Source organism: Aspergillus undulatus (assembly GCF_047715775.1).
Source record: "Aspergillus undulatus strain CBS 261.88 unplaced genomic scaffold BDV17scaffold_110, whole genome shotgun sequence".
Taxonomy (NCBI): Eukaryota; Fungi; Ascomycota; class Eurotiomycetes; order Eurotiales; family Aspergillaceae; genus Aspergillus; species Aspergillus undulatus.
The window spans coordinates 1-15790 of record NW_027396714.1 but is presented as its reverse complement, the minus strand read 5'-3'; the positions used below and the strand labels follow the sequence as shown (position 1 = coordinate 15790).

At 50.9% G+C, this 15790-nt stretch overlaps 5 protein-coding genes across 5 annotated transcripts; 2 read left to right on the top strand and 3 right to left on the bottom strand.

Moving 5' to 3' along the window:
- The first annotated feature begins 4683 nt into the window (after positions 1–4683).
- Positions 4684–5994, top strand: BDV17DRAFT_24218 (uncharacterized protein). The gene has a single exon (XM_073755987.1). The coding sequence runs from the start codon at positions 4797–4799 to the stop codon at positions 5844–5846; it is 1050 nt and encodes a 349-aa protein (XP_073609935.1). The 5' UTR covers positions 4684–4796; the 3' UTR covers positions 5847–5994.
- Positions 5995–6918: 924 nt separating this feature from the next.
- Positions 6919–9597, top strand: BDV17DRAFT_24225 (uncharacterized protein). Its single transcript, XM_073755989.1, has one exon. The coding sequence runs from the start codon at positions 7251–7253 to the stop codon at positions 9342–9344; it is 2094 nt and encodes a 697-aa protein (XP_073609934.1). The 5' UTR covers positions 6919–7250; the 3' UTR covers positions 9345–9597.
- Positions 9598–9850: 253 nt separating this feature from the next.
- Positions 9851–10185, bottom strand: BDV17DRAFT_296676 (splicing factor 3B subunit 5 family protein; the record flags this gene model as incomplete). The annotated part of the gene is made up of 2 exons (XM_073763347.1): positions 9851–9862; positions 9943–10185. 2 exons carry the CDS (start codon positions 10183–10185, stop codon positions 9851–9853), a joined length of 255 nt encoding a protein of 84 aa, XP_073609933.1.
- A 237-nt stretch (positions 10186–10422) lies between these two features.
- BDV17DRAFT_278009 (uncharacterized protein) lies at positions 10423–11653 on the bottom strand. The gene has a single exon (XM_073759487.1). The coding sequence runs from the start codon at positions 11542–11544 to the stop codon at positions 10507–10509; it is 1038 nt and encodes a 345-aa protein (XP_073609932.1). The 5' UTR covers positions 11545–11653; the 3' UTR covers positions 10423–10506.
- On the bottom strand, positions 11633–13201 carry BDV17DRAFT_24189 (Zn(II)2Cys6 transcription factor domain-containing protein). Its single transcript, XM_073755982.1, has 2 exons — positions 13072–13201; positions 11633–12756 (listed from the first exon to the last, which is right to left on the bottom strand). The coding sequence occupies exon 2, from the start codon at positions 12675–12677 to the stop codon at positions 11721–11723; it is 957 nt and encodes a 318-aa protein (XP_073609931.1). The 5' UTR covers positions 12678–12756; positions 13072–13201; the 3' UTR covers positions 11633–11720.
- Positions 13202–15790: the final 2589 nt, after the last annotated feature.

Genomic DNA, 15790 nt, shown 5'->3' with positions numbered 1-15790 from the left:
GGGAAGACGCCATGTCGTGCGCAATCTTCTGAGATAGGAAATGACAGGGGGCCCAGACAAGGCATCCAGACCAAAGTTGGATATCGCCAGTCCCAGTCCAGGCCCTTCCATCAGCACCCAAAGCGGCTAGCCGAGCAGGTGACTGAAGGTGTATGCATTGTCAGCATCACTAGTGCGTTCGGGCGCACACCATCAAGCCCATCAAGCCGAAGGTGTGGTCGCACGGTTCCTCGGCGATATTAATATTGATTGTGGTGGGACCTTCTCAGATGTGCCGGGAGCACGCATGGTGCGACGGTGCTTACAATTTCCATCACCAGTCGGATTCAGGATAGTGACGCCGTCTGAAACATGCAGAGATCGCCGCCCAAGCAAGAAGGCATGTATTGGTTTACTGCACCTGTTGCTCGAGTACGGCTGAATCGATGGTGCTTGGAACAGGGCTCCGCGACGGAAGGACGGGTGAGAATGGAAAGACACCTGCCAGGATCAAGCTGGACGTGCCTTGGTGGTCGGTCAAGTCATCTGGGTGCGGACGACTCCAACAGGAATTTTACCGCCATGGTTGTTAGCTGCCTGCATTGGCCCACGGACGGTAGGCTATTTGGGCTGGGGCCCGATTTAACGCAGGATCCCGGGCGTCAACCTTGGAATTTTCCAAGGAATTTGAGTGCCAGCGATAGAAGAGTCGGACAAAGACATGGAAGATGGAGGTCAAGGCAGGCTTGATTGTTATCCGACCACACGCACGGATGATCTTCAGGCCGCCTGCTTTCCCGTCGCTTCTCTACCTTTTGCTGTAAGGCGTGTGATGAGAAGAACGAAGCTCGAGCGTTGACCTTGACGGTGACGTTCCTTCCTTGAGGGACCTGCAGCAAAGCGTCAGGTGCGACTGCGACCCCGCCGGCCTTCTACACCGTCTCCGTCGTTGTAGCCTGTAGGATCGACTGTACTCTGGATACCCAACAACACTTGTGGGTTTTCATCACCCCACAATGTTTCTTCAACAGTTTTTGCCTGACTCGAATTGAATGACTACAAAGTACCTGTTTCTATTCTTTCTTTCTTCCGAGAATTTTCCACGCCACGCATTATGTCATAGTTAATTTCTGCAAGCTGCAGAAACTCCGCCTCACTGTGGCTAATGAGTTGTCCAGCGAGGCGCAGCAGTCGGTCGTCGCCGAGTCCGAGTGCTCGACTCTGTTCGACTGCTCACCATCTTCCACATGTCCTCAAACACCTCGTATTGTGTCAGAGCAGGGGTCACCGTCGGTCGCCTTCGAACCTCGACCGCCAGTTGTGATGTATCACCCACAAGGAGAACTGGGACACATTCTCTCGTTCGTGCCGCCTGTGGCCCGAATTAAAGCGTTCTGCAATATCTTCCTCGTGACTCACAGATGCACTCCACAAGTCCACAATCCACATGGATATGTCGACCCAAGCGAATGGGGCCCTCGGCGCGTACTGATACAACATCAGCATCATTTTGAATCGCCTTCCTTCTGACCTCATGTTGCGGCACTCAATCCTTCCGCCTGTTGACTGCCGCAGGCAAGGAGGCTTCTCGTGACCTCTTGTCTCCATTCGGATTCGATACTCCAGCGGGATGCTCAACGCTCAACCAGTCGCGGTTTTGCCACCAGTGTTTTTTCTGTATATCCCACCCATGACTACGACTTCCTCGATTCCAACTCGTGTTAGCTCCAGCAGATCACGGGGCTGAATACCTGGGAGATTGGAGCGTTTTCCAATGATACCGCCTGTCTTTCCCAGGGGATACTGCCCTCTGGCTTCTGATTGCATGCGCACGCTAATAAAGGGGAGCTGCGGTACATTCGAAGCGTCCATGGCAACGCCAAAAGACGCATGGATGTTGATCGAAGATCCAACACAAGACCTCTCAGAGGTTCTCATTGCTCTTATTTACTTTCCTGGTCCTCCGACACGACAGCCGCTTACTTGAAATAACGCCGCAGTCTCGGCAGTAATCAGATTACAGGGGCATTCAGCCTTTCGACTGAGATTCCTGTTACAGAAAAGCTCGAGATGACTATTGACCAGGCTTGATCCAATCGTTGATCGTACCAGGGTTCTCGGATGTAGCGTGGCAGCCGGCCCTTTTAAGGCGCCAGCGAATCGCAGGCCAGAAGCAGCATCTTATCGTCGCCCAAGACCTTTTAGCTCAACTGAAAATGACGGATACCGTGGGGCGAGCTGATTCTTTTCCCCTCTTCTCCGGTTTTACTAAAGATCTCCTTCCTTTTTCTCTCAAGATCATGTGAGCGAGTCGCTGATACTGATAGAAGACTACCCTTTTTGCATCGTTTCACTTGCTGGTTGATCCGATGTGCGCGAACCTTCTCAGAAGTTTCAGGAGATGAGGACGTCCTATCCGGACGACCCTACATATGATCTCGTCCAGTGACTTTGACATGACGAAGCACGAGGGTCTCGTTGGTGATAGACCGGATACATGGCGGTACGCCGATACGCATGCAAGCCTACAGGCTACAGCTCGGAAGCTTCGTACAACATCGGACGCATATACAAATCCGGATGGAGATTTACCCTTTATGCTTTGGAAAGGCATCTGATTAGCGCTCAGCGACTCTCCTGGCTGCTGCTTCAATCTTGAGTATCTATGGGAAATTGAGTTTCGAGTGCGAGGTCTTTGCGCGGATTGCGTACACTCCTTCCACGTTGAGAAGCACATTCCTATTGTGTTTATTTTTGTAGAAAGTCGGAGTGTGAACCACGGAACCGCCCGGGTTGATAAAAGTTAGATGCAGAGTATATTATATTGCGCACTGTACACGGGGAAATTCTCCGCAAGAGCTTAGCCAACGTTCAGCGAGCAGTAAAAGCTAGCACTCCGTAGGTAACCGGATGTACCCCAGAAGGTGTACCTGCTGTTCGCAACTCAGCCACAAGGATGTCGACTTGAGATAAAGATAATCCGTCGTCCGAACACTGCCAGCTGAATCTCGGTCCACAGTGGTGGCGAATCGGCGCAGGCCGTCAATGAGATCGGGGCGGGAACTACCCTACTCCCAAAGCCGTTAGCGAGTGCAGACTCAGAGGCCCTTGACTTTTTAAGGGCATCGGATGATCTTCCACTCGAGTCAAGTGGGGTCCAGGACTGAGATTTCTGCCATTTCTATTTCTGTTCCAGATGTATGCGCATAGTTGCTGTGTACTCTATACTTTGTATCTGTAGACTACCAAAGTACAAGATCTGAATCTTAGTTTCTAACAATATAGAGACTACCCTATACTCAGTCAGGTAAAAGAACGAACAGATGCATTGATTCTATCTTTACAATATTGCGCATACTCCATGAGGGTTAGTTACTAGTACTAGCCCAATTCAAGTGGATCGCGACGGGGGCTCAGCCGTGGCCGTCAAGCGGGCGTCAACCCTCACCTTCCACCATGGCGTTATTGACACTACGGAGTACACTGGCACTGCAGTCCGGTACATGACGACAGCTTTCATGTTTCTGTTTCACAGAAGAACTTCTCAAGCCCAGACTGGCAGAAGGTTACGCTGCATCCACTTGGATTAATCCCTCTTCTTGCTGGCATAGCACTGACACAGCACTACGGGCACTGAAGGTCTGTGTCACTGACACAATATATTATACTAACCACCGCTTTTATTCCTTTCCTGGCCCAACTTCCAGGCTTTTTCGTCTCGTCTAATAAGGAGGTACTAGTTATCTAAAGCCCAGAAATCTAGGCGCTCTGGTTGAACTCATGGTGCGCAGCGTAAGAGCGTAAGCTGTGGTCGGCATGGAGCAACTGGAGAGGCTGGTCCAGCTTCGCCTCCATGAAGTATAAATTAAGCATCGCAGCGACTAGCAGCAGTAGCAGTAATTTTATTCAAATGTCGATACAGGATTGTATCTTATTCTGGTAAAAACAGTACAGCCTAGGAAGGAAGCAGCAGTCCCCACTCGTCGACGATTATGGACACCTGCAGCCTGCTAACGCTCAGCCAGGAGATGTCGCGGGCAGTACTGAGTCTGTGGGAGCGCAGCTGAGATCGCACGGCGAATCCGGGTTGTGGCCAAAAGCACTGCTGCCACCGACTGACTTGTTCCATTCGATCGGGTTTCCACCTGCAGGAGCAGAGAAAGTCGCCGGATAGATAGACTTGAGGCAGAGTGAGAGGGTCTTAAAAGGCACGACATGGATGTATGAGGTTGGGTTGAAACATATTCTACTACTATGGCAGTCAAGACTGGTTCTGACTTTATATAATATTATTTCCTCTTTTCAGTCGGTTTTACCATATCTGCGCAGGGATACTTCAGACTACTACTACAGCCAAATATTAATCCAGCCTGTTTGCCTAATTGAGTGCCGCTGGCTGTTGCCCCTCCCGAGTCTGACTCTCTCTAATTCTCGCTTCCTCTTCTTCCTCTCTCCCTCTCTTCCTCTTCTCAACCATCGGCTTTTTCTCTCCTTCTCTCCTTTCCGGCCCTCTGGCCTTTTCCCTTCCTTTATACTTATCGTTCTTTTCTATTCCACTATTTTTATTTCTATATCTTCGTCTGTCGCGCATGCCCGCCCACTTTCTAATTCCATCCACTCGCACTGGTACGACTCTCTACTCTGGGTCTTTGATCCTTGCACACGAAACTTCGGCTTCTGAGAGTCATCTCGTGGCTTGGAAATACCCGAAAGACAAGATCGCTTCGGGCGACTGCTGCCTTGATGAACTTTTTATGCTCTTATTGACCAACTTCCATTCCTTCTGGGCTTATCATTGATCTAACCGCACTGGAATAATGCCAACCGTATTACTGCCGTCGTCGGCGGCTGCCTTTGCGCCGCGGTGTTCCCCAAACGTGGTATTGAACTCTCGCATCGAACCTTGGCTCACCGCAACCTTGAAACGAGTCAACCGGGTAAAGCGACCCTTGAACAATGTGGCGCAGCATACGAGATGTCTGACCGAGACTCTGTCTTCAACCAACGCCATCTGGACTCTCTGCTCGATGATGTTTCCCAAGGCTCCCGAGGCGGAGCTGCGGAAGGACGAGAACCTTCTAGTAGAGGCACTATTCAACCACCAGATGATTCACATTGAAGCATACGTGGTACATGTTGATATGGTTTCCCAGAACGAAATCGCGTTCAAGCTCACACCAGAGACGATTGAGATGCTCGTTGAATACCACAAGGAGATTTACTCGGTCGACACCGCTACCAACACTTGGGACTGGGCTGAGAAGGACAATCAGCTGAATAAGCTGCAGGAGGAATTTGTTCAGGCAGCCAACAAATTTGTTTACCGCACCAGCGCTCAGGCCCTCGAAGGCTTGGAGGAAGATGGTGCGGGTGAGCTGCTTGCTGGTAGGAGTGAGGATGCGAAGGGTGCTATCTCGGCTCTGTTCGTCCCCCTCCTCCCGCCGCCTCCTCGCGTGGTTGATGTTCTTCATTCGACGCCTTTGCTCCCTAGCTCGACAGGACCCGAGACGTGGTGGCATGACCCAATGCAGCAGCCGGTAACGATGGACTCATGGAAGATACTGCCATCCAGCCCAGCGCCTGTCACGACCGTGGACATGAACCCAGGTATGTGGGCAGGGTTGGGTGCTCTACCTGAAATGCAGATGGCCTCGACCGCCCCTTCGACGCCGGCCTACAGCCAAGCCTACACCACTTCGCCTTACAACAACTTGCAGTACTACAGTGCAGCGGCAACATCAGCCGCCCTTGCAGCGCTCCCACTTCCGAGTATGCTTGTACAGCCCTGTAGCACAGCGGCTAATATGACGGGCTTTGGATGGGATCGCTACCAGGATTTCGCGCTGCCGTATGGTACAACGATGTAATGGATTCACGTCCTCAGACACATGATGTTGACGTCTCCCTGACTTCGCGTGTCTTTGGATTAGATCCCAGGGACCTTATCGACAGAACCACGACCATTTCTTCGCACAACCCGAGTCCGAGTTTATATACCCACGAGAAACACAGGGACCAGATCCTCCCGGAACCAGACCACAGAATATTCGGCATCAGTGACGGCGTTTTCGATGATTTGCTTTATAACCCGATGATACTCCACTTCGCCTTTGCATCATGACCAGAACATAGTATTGCGACTTTCTTTGATTGTGATTGTGATTCAGCCAGATTGAGCGTTGTGTTTCTTCTTCTTTTTTTGATTTCTTTCTTTTTTATCCCTTTTTGCATCAAGCAGCAGCGGCGGGACGGCTTTCTGTCTTTTTGTTACCATCAGACCCCGCATATAAGACTGGGGAGCCTCGCGGCTAGGATATGATCTGGATGAGAAACGTTTACCACATTCGTTGGATTTCACTTCGTCCATGGTTTGGCAGGATGATGAACGAGTTCTGAGAACCGACGTTTTGTTTCCTGCTGGCGTCCGCTTCTTCTGGTACAGGTACCAGACTGGAATCCGACGGATTGAAGCCGATGCGGCCATGGTGCTGCGGTACATGCTCATCTGAGATGGGCTATGGACGCAGATTGCGACAGGACAGCTTGGTCGGCCGGCCTTGAAGGAAGTGTATCGGCCGACAGTCTTGGGTTCTGTCTGTGGCAGCATCCGAGCAAGGGTAAGGCTTCCGAGTCTGTGACACGGTTCGTCTCCTTGGTCGATATACTTCTGAAAGTTCGAGCGACTTCAGTTCTTGTTGTTTGGTAGGTTCATCCCCTACAGTCCAGGCTGGTTTGTTTCCTGGATGCCCGCTCATCTATCTCCCACTGGTGGGAGTATGGGTGACGGGAATCGGATGCTGGGGGCAGGCCCAAACACTAAATTCGTTCCGCTCAAATTGTATGCAGCTTCAGCTTGTATTTAGTCTGAGTCTAATCATTACATAAATTAAATTGATCTTCACAGTTTTATGTCTCCAATTTGTAATTAGTCCACTACGTATGAGCTCCGTAGGGCAAGAGGACCGGGCGAGAACCATGACGTCAGGTACTCTTATCTTGGCTGCTTCCAGTTCCCAGGCTGCAACAATGAACTGAACTCTTGTTCCTCCACAGTTCATCTTCTTAACTTCTTGATCAATTGTTCCACGTTGCGCTCCTAATTCAACCTCAGCAAGATTAAGAACCGGCCAACAGAACCATTCGCCATTAATCCCATATCCAGTTTCCGGCAAGAGCATCACACCCTGGTACCTACGAAACACGCCCCTCCACTTACCGTATACCCACCCACCTCCAGCCTTACGCACCGGCCGATAGCTAGATATCATCTAATGGCAACTCTTCAAGACTCTCTCCTCTCTCTAAGCGCAACAACATGGGACAGCCTCCCGTCCGACGAAGCCGCCCTCCGCGAATACATAACGACGCTCCGCACGAAAGCCCGGCTGATAATTGACTCGGTCCCCGAACCGCCAGCCTCCGATAATACAAAGAAATACGAAACGAGCGTGGGGACATTAAAGCTTCGACCCTCGCCGGTCCGACTTCAAACAAAGAACAAGTCCACATTAGACAGCCAAAAAGAATGGGGGAAGCCCGTCGCTAAGCAAGCCGTTAGCAAGGATAACCCGCTCTCGGTACCGGTTTATAAACTCTCTGGGTCGGACGGACAGGGGAGTTGGTTTGGGCGGAGGAGCGTGCATGCCGGGTTGGAGTATCGTGTTTGGGAGGAGAAGCTGAGCAGTGAGATTGGGGAGACGTTGAGGAAGAATGAGGAGCGCATTGAGGGGGGACTTGACCCGGATGTTGCGGTGCGGGGGATAGGCGCGCAGAGTAGGCTGGAGAGTGTCGAGATCAGGAGTGAAGATGGGGAGAGCGTCGTGGCGAAGTTGAATGTCTACCATGTGAGTGCGTCATTTCCGCGGCCGACGACGAGTCGCGATTTCGTGATTATGATTGTGACGTGGGAGGCTGGGTTTGATCATCCCGAGGAAGAGAAGAATGGGAAAGAAGAGAGGGAGGGTAGAAGCTGGATGATGGTTTCGAGGCCTGTCGAGCACCCCGATGCTCCGTCGACGGAGCAGTATATTCGCGGGCAGTACGAATCTGTCGAGATGATTCGAGAGATTATAGTAGAGAAAGACTCGAGCGACGCAGATGGTGCAAAAGACGAGCCGAATCCGGTCGAATGGATCATGGTTACAAGGAGTGATCCCGGTGGGACAATACCGCGCTGGATGGTTGAGAAAGGCACGCCCAAGAGTATCTGTGGAGACGCAGCCAAATTCGTTGAATGGGCCAGCCAGGATCTAGAGGCCGAGACTCAAGCTGCAGCTACAAAGGAGCGCGAGCGGTTGCAGAGCTTCGCAGATTCAAAGTCAAAGGACAGCCAGGCAGCTATTGCAGTCGACGAGTCAGATAGCGATAGCAGCTCGGATTTGAGCTACTATGACCCAGAGGAGCGCCACGGGCTCATCGCGAGTGTCGGACACCTGCTCAACGCCGGTCTGGAGCGCTACGCACCGCAGGCTGTACTGGATTATATCCCGCAGCAGTCCCATTCACGCCAGTCGTCGTACACCAGTAGATTAAACGACTCCAGAGACCTTCAAAGTACACCAACTCGCCAAAACAAGACGGCTACCGAAACTGAAACCGATGCGCAAGAGACACTCTCCCAGACCTCCATATCTCTCGCCTCAGATGTACCCACAGGACCAAACACGCCCGGTCCAAGCGACATCAACCTTGATACGTCGGCGGCGGAACTTTTCCAGCGAAGCAAAAAGGGCAAGCTCTCCTCGGCCGAGCGGCAGCTCGCCAAACTTGCACAGGAGAAGCGCAGCGTCGAGGCGCAACTTGATCTCGTTAGATCCGATATCCATTCCCTTGGTTTACGAGCACCAGAAGATAAAGACAAAGAGAAAGACGAGAAGGACAACAGAACTTCCGCTAAATCCTCCGTCGATAATCCGACCGGGGCCTCGGACCAGCCACTGGACACAGCAGCAAGTGCAACCAGCAGCACATCCAGACTCCCATCATCCGACCAAACAAGCAGCAGCAAGAACCGCAGCCGCGCCAACACACCGACAACAAACACCGACAACCCCGAAATGAACAAAGTTGCATCCGCCCTCTTCCGCGAGGAATCGAAGCTCATCCGCCGTCTATCCAAGATCGAACGGCACCAGATCAAAGAGGCCGCTAAAGTCGAGGAGAAGCAGCGCAAGGAAGCCGAGAAGCAGGATAAGGCGCGCTCGAGGGGCGAGACGGATGCGCTGAAGAGCGAAGTTGAGTCGTTGAAGAAAGAGATCGATAAGCTGAGGGGTGAAAGGAAGCAGTGGTTAGGTCTTATCAAGGCGTTGCAGGCTGAGAACACGAAGCTTGCGAGGGAGAAACGGAATGGGGAGGAGGGTAAGTGAAGTGATAGATTCAGCATACTTGATTTGGTGTTGATTAGACGTGACAAGCATGGAAATGAGCATACTGTACTGTACATTGAGAGCTGGAATCAGATCTGACTGGACCTCTGCGAGATTTACATTTGAGCGGCCGTGCTTCCATCCAACTCCGTTACATGGTCCCGTAACTCCAACCGTAAACGCCTTGAATGACATGCCTTTGAGCTCACACTTTGCACTGTACCATACCCCAGGCTGAGGGAACCGCCTGACTGCATTGGGCCAACACCGTCCCAGCAGACCTCTTCATTTCGCGCACTCAATCCGGCGGAGAACGTAGTCGAGGTACCCCGTATACTAACCCGATACAGGAGCGAACAGAATTGAGCGAATTGGCCTTCTCGGCCTGATTGAAGGGTATATGTCGTATGGGGCGTTGCATGATCTAGATTGTCAAATCTCCAATCGCGTCTCGGCTCGTCTCATCTTGTTTCTTCTTGCGCATCGCATCGCAGAATTGCATCACTCTATTCCTGCGTCTAATCCAAGACCAATTAGCATCCGTATACCTTCCTACTCACCCCAAAAAGTCAAATCTAAAAGAAAAACCACAACCTACCTCCGGCGGCGCCCCCACCCCCCTAACCATCCTCTCAACCAGCTGCGCGCGCACCTTCTCCCTGCTCTCGCCCATCCCCAGCGCCATATACCCCAGAAGCGGCGCATGCCCGATATAGCTCGCGTACGAGTCACGCACGATGTTGCTCAGGAACTCGTGCTTTGTTGTGTCGGCGTGCCCGGTGCCGATGTAGCGCGCTTGTTGTGCTTCGAGGTTTTGGAGGGTGCGGAGTTTGTCGGCCATGTTGATTTTCTTTCGGGTTTTATTTGAAGGTGAGGTGGGGTGAGGGGTAAGTCTTGAGGTGGTTGTTGGAAATGGGATGAGGAAGAGATGGACTGGAGTTGGATGGGATAGGGAAAGCTAAGGTTGCGAATCGATAAGGTATCTGAAATCACGTGACTTGTCGATGGTGGGCCTGTTCAACTGTCCGAGTCAAGAATACAGTATTAAGACTACACAGGCTATCTTTGGAAGCATGATTGTGTGTTTAGTAGAGTGTGGGTTTGTGATTCAGTAAAGAGTGGTGGTCCTCCTATCCTAATCCCAGGCTGCGACTACTACCGATCAAGCGTAATGCTCATCAACCGCCAATTTGCTGTCCCAGTCCTGCTTCGCGAGCCATTCTTTGACAGGCCTAAGTTGCACTGGTACGCCGAGATCAGCCGGCTGCACGACGGCATTGCCGGCCTTTGCCCCGTCGTAGCCAAACTCAACGCAGAAACCCATCATATCGGTCATTTCCCTCGCGACATCTGGGTCCCCAAAGTTGTCAAAACTTGGGTCTTCGTTGACGATCTCGAGTCTCTTTCCCAACACCTGAGCTAGGAGTTTGGCAACATCCCGGAAGCTGAGCCATTCGTTGACACCAATGAAGGGCTTGACCGGGGCGGCCTGAAGCAAGGCATGTACAAGAGCGCCGGTATCGTCTACTGCAGAGTAGAAGGGGAACGGTGTTGAGCCTAGGATATCACCCAGGGTCAGAATAATGGCGTCCCTCGCCTTGTTTAGCTTAGGTCGCAGCAGGTCTCCACCTTCACCGAGATAATTCTCGAGATAGAGACCCGCATAGAGAACGCTTGTTTTCTCCCATAGGCTTGGATGGGTAGTTGCCCCATACTCTTCGGCAAGGGCTTTGCCTTCAAAGTGGTAGTTGTGCGCGTACTTCCCGCCACTCAGCTTGTTCGAATTGGCCAAACCAGAGTAGACAAAGCGTTCGAGCGTGTCCACTCTTGCCGCGGCATCGATGATGTTGCGGTTCTGCTGCGCTTCGAGGGCCCGGCAATGTTCCCCAATGCTTTGTCCGGTGGCGGCTGCTGCTTGGCGCTGTGAGGGGATCCAGTAGGGAATCCAGAAGTCCGTGACGCTGAAAATGGCTGATGCGCCTTCGAAGGCGGCGTCGAGTGAGGAAGGGTCGTCGAAGTTTCCCGCTACCATTTCTACCCCGCACTCGGCGAGGGCAGCGGACTTGGCTGAGGTTGGGTCCCGGGTGACGCCGCGAAGGGCATATGGAGAAGGAGACAATGAAAGGAAGTATGATAGGACGGATCCTCCTTGCTTGCCCGTGGCTCCAAGGACGACGAGGAGAGGAGTTGTTGAGGACATGGTGATGTTGAGGAGCTTTGGAGAACTCAATGTGACTTGGATGATTCAAGTAGGATATGAGAAAGCGTGAGAACCTGGCCGAATATATAGCACAGCTTCTCATACAATCATGTCAGTCCGCATTGTCCTCCTCCCAAAGCGGTTAAGATCCCACTGGGTAACCTGTGCCCGCAGCCTTACTCCACTCCATTATGGGCGAAGGCAACCAATTCTAGGAAGCTGTCGCCACGGAAGTCTTTCAAGCCGCTAACATTCTCGGCAAATTCGTGAAACGAAATCAGTTGTTCCTCGACCTCCTGGCCGGATTTGGCCCCGGCGGCCGCGATCCAAGCCTGAGGCGATCCTGCCATCCACAGCCCCGCACGTCTGTCAAATGGAAGTGACTCCAGAAATATCCAATAGGAACAATATCCCTGCTTGAAGCTAGATAGAGACATGGCGAGTCCATATGACATGATAATAGTTCGTCGAACGCTCTCTCCGAACAGCCATGTTTGCCAGGGTGACTGATTTGGAGGTGATCTAGCCTGGGCTGATGCCAACAGAGCTTGCGCCCAGTTCACCAGAAGGTCTTGACATTTCTCCACGTTCATTGGCATGTTGTCTAGCAGAGATGTTGAGAGGTAAATGAGCAGAGCCTGGAGGGCCGTAAGAGCTTCTTTTATGGGTATTACATTGAGATCAAGCTCAATCAGGCGCCTGAAGCTCTCGTAGTTCACACCGTTCCTCGTTTCCATGACGTCGTCAAAATGATTGTAGTCACCATGCAGATGCAACTTGGGATGGACAAATGTTGCGGGTTTCCCAGATTTGACAAGGTCCGGAACTGATTGATAGCCCAGACGGACCAGCTCCAATGTGCCTTCGTGCCCTGGCTCGCAGACGGCTGGATCAATGTAAGACGGTCGAGTTTCAACATTTTTCAACAAGCAGTACCCAGGGGAATTGTAGAACGCCGGGTTCCACTCGTGGTTAGATGACATTTTAGGCTGAGCAGCCGGTAACCCCAAAGGTTCCAGATCGTACATGCACTCCAGGCCCCTTTGGGCACAGCGGGTGCATTTTGGCAGTTGAACGACGCATTTGCGCTTGGAGGCAGTGCAGTTGCGGCAAGCTTTACGCAGGGAAGCCATATTGCAGGGACTCGAATCTCTCCACCAGAGATACTGCTGGCGTCAGTGGACAGAAGGTGATGATGGAAGCCATGAGGTTCTGCTCAGATGTCAGCTTGGCTGCAGCACGGTCCGCCCCCGGGCACTTAGGCCCCAAAAGAGTTTAGTCCCCACAGGTACGTGTCAACGATAGAATTCTGAATCATGGCATGGTCCGATCTCGAAGCAGTCCGATCCATCTTGATTTATTTGTAGTGTTGACGAAGCGGGGAAATGTGCCAGAAAGAGACTCGATTGAATCTTGGCTGAATAGAAAACAGCAGGAAGAGCAGGAGGACGAGAGACGGCACGTATATCACGTGATGGAGAGCATGACAACCCGGAGGCAGCCTCATTAGGTGAAGAATCGACTTACTAATCAATATCCAGCACCTCGCTCGTTCTACCCCTACAGTCCAACATCCAGCAGCCCCAGCAACGAATATAGGGTTCGGAATCCCTATTCAGGACGAGGATGAAGCCGCTGGATGGCTATAAATCTTCTATATAGACTGTAGTTAGAAGATCAAGCCTTTAATTCAATCCATTTCCGAAAACTTGATCACACGACCAGAATTCAGCGCTTGCAGCTATCCTGTAGCTCATAGCATGATTGGGAAATAGTTATGAGCTACGGAGGTGACTAATGGTGTAGAACCCGGGTCAGGTGACCAAGGTGACTATGGGATGAATTGAATTGAAGGTGATGATCTTAACTATAGTCTGTATAACGATTTAAATACGTGGCCAGAGGCCTCATTAGATCCTAAATAGGATGTGATGTATCCGATATCCTCCACCGCTTCGTCACTAGTGTATGCGGAAACCGAACTAGGCGCTGTACGTAACGTAATTCACAGGTCGTCCGACCGCTCCTCCAAAGTCCACGCGTCGTTCTGAACGTCGCTCTTCAACCAGCCACCATGCCACCAAATCGCAAGAAATCTCGTCAAGATTTAGTTGAACAAGAGGGCCGGAACCAACTTGCAATTCAAGCTTTAAAAAAGAATGAAATTCGCGGTATTCGTCCTGCAGCGACTACATTTAATGTCCCGTACGGAACGCTTCGCGACCGCTTCAACGGCCATGAATTTGAGACAGAACGCCGCAACCATAACCTCCGACTATCTGAAATTCAAGAGGAGGCTTTAATAAAGTGGATTATATCCAGAGATAAGCGTGGAGTCTCTCCTCGACCTTCACATGTGCAGGAAATAGCCAATATAATCCTCCGCACCGACAATCCTTCTAGGTCCGACCTAGTAGGCTATAACTGGGTTACGAACTTCATTAAACGACGCCCTGAGATTAAGAGCCGCTTTGCAAGGAGATATAATTATGAGCGAGCTAAATGTAAAGATCCAGAGGTGATACAAGAGTGGTTTAGAATTCTGCAAGAGATACGGCTTCAGCATGGGATACTTGATAAGGATATCTTCAACTTTGACGAAACTGGCTTTGCAATAGGCCTAATTGCTACTGCAAAAGTAGTAACAAGGGCAAATATGCCTGGAAGACCTTATCTTATACAGCCAGGCCAGCGCGAGTGGGTGACGACAATTGAATATATTAATTCTATAGGGTGGTCGATTCCTTCTACCATTATTTTCAAAGGAAAACTCCACATAGAGGGATGGTTCGAAGAATATAACCTCCCACACGACTGGCGAATTGAACTTAGTCCTAATAGATGGACTAGTGATGATATAGGCCTCCGCTGGCTTCAAAATATCTTTATTCCTGCTACAACTGCGAGAAAGATTGGCCAATATCAACTACTTGTTTTAGACGGCCACGGAAGTCATCTTACTCCTCAATTTAATAAGACCTGTGAGGAGAACGAAGTTATTCCTATCTGCATGCCTGCTCACTCTTCTTATCTTCTACAGCCGCTAGATGTGGGCTGTTTTGGTCCATTAAAGCACGCGTACGGTGGTCTTATTAGGAAGAAAATGCGCCTTGGATATAGTCATATTGACAAGCTTGACTTCTTATCAGCATATCCTACAGCTCACCGGGAGGTCTTTAGACCTCAGAATATTAAGAGCGGCTTTGCTGCAGCTGGTATACAGCCTTTTGATCCTGATAGAGTGCTTGGAAAGCTTAATATTATACTAAGTACGCCGACACCCCCCCCTAGCCGCGGGCAGCAGTCTACTAGTTCTTCTACGCTTGCAACACCATATACGGTCCGTCAACTACAGCGCCAGGCATCTTCAGTTAAAAAGCTTCTGAAAAGAGGGTCTCAAAGTCCTTCAACGCCTTCAAAGAATGCGCTACAGCAACTTATAAAGGGCTGCCAGATAGCTCTATACAACGCCGCGCAGCTAGCTGCTGAAAACCATGATCTCCGCGCTGCAAATGAGAAAGAGACGCAGAAAAAGGCACGTTCTAAGCGACAAATAACTCCTACACCAGGCCTTACTATACAAGAAGGCAGAGACCTCGTGGCGTTGAGAAAATCTCAGTTTGATGTTGAAGAGGGTCCCTCCGCAAGTTCTGCACCGTCAGCTTCAGGCGCGCCAAGACGCGCTCCACCAAGGTGTTCTAGCTGTCATATTGTAGGTCGTATTAGAACATCATGTCCTACGCGATTTGAACGTCAGAATAATTAAAAACATTGAGTTTTCGGTAGTTGCGAATAGCTTCAAGTTGTAGAGGCGTAGCGAATCGCGGGTAAGCGGTCGGACGACCCGTGAATTACGTCAACTTGGCTGAGTAATCCTAAAGATGAGGTCGTCTCCGCCGTCAGGGAGTACACAGGTCAGGTGCCGCTGCTCAGAAGCCGCAAGCCGGCCCCACCAGGCTTGGCATGAGCGGCGCGGCACCTCAGCTTTTAAATACCATACGACATACCACGAAATTCAAATTCAATCTTGTTCCTTTAATAATTTTCCACATAAAATATTCAAAGTGCTTCTTAACCACTTAATAAGCAGTTACAAACCAAAGACAGCAGCCGTATTAATATGGATTCAGAGAATGTTTTATTCGGCTTTGACGAGATTGAGGATGTATCTTCAAATATTGGTGATGTCGAGGAAGTTGAAGAGGTACAACTCCAAATTACTTAATAAGCACTTGCTAACTGGTTA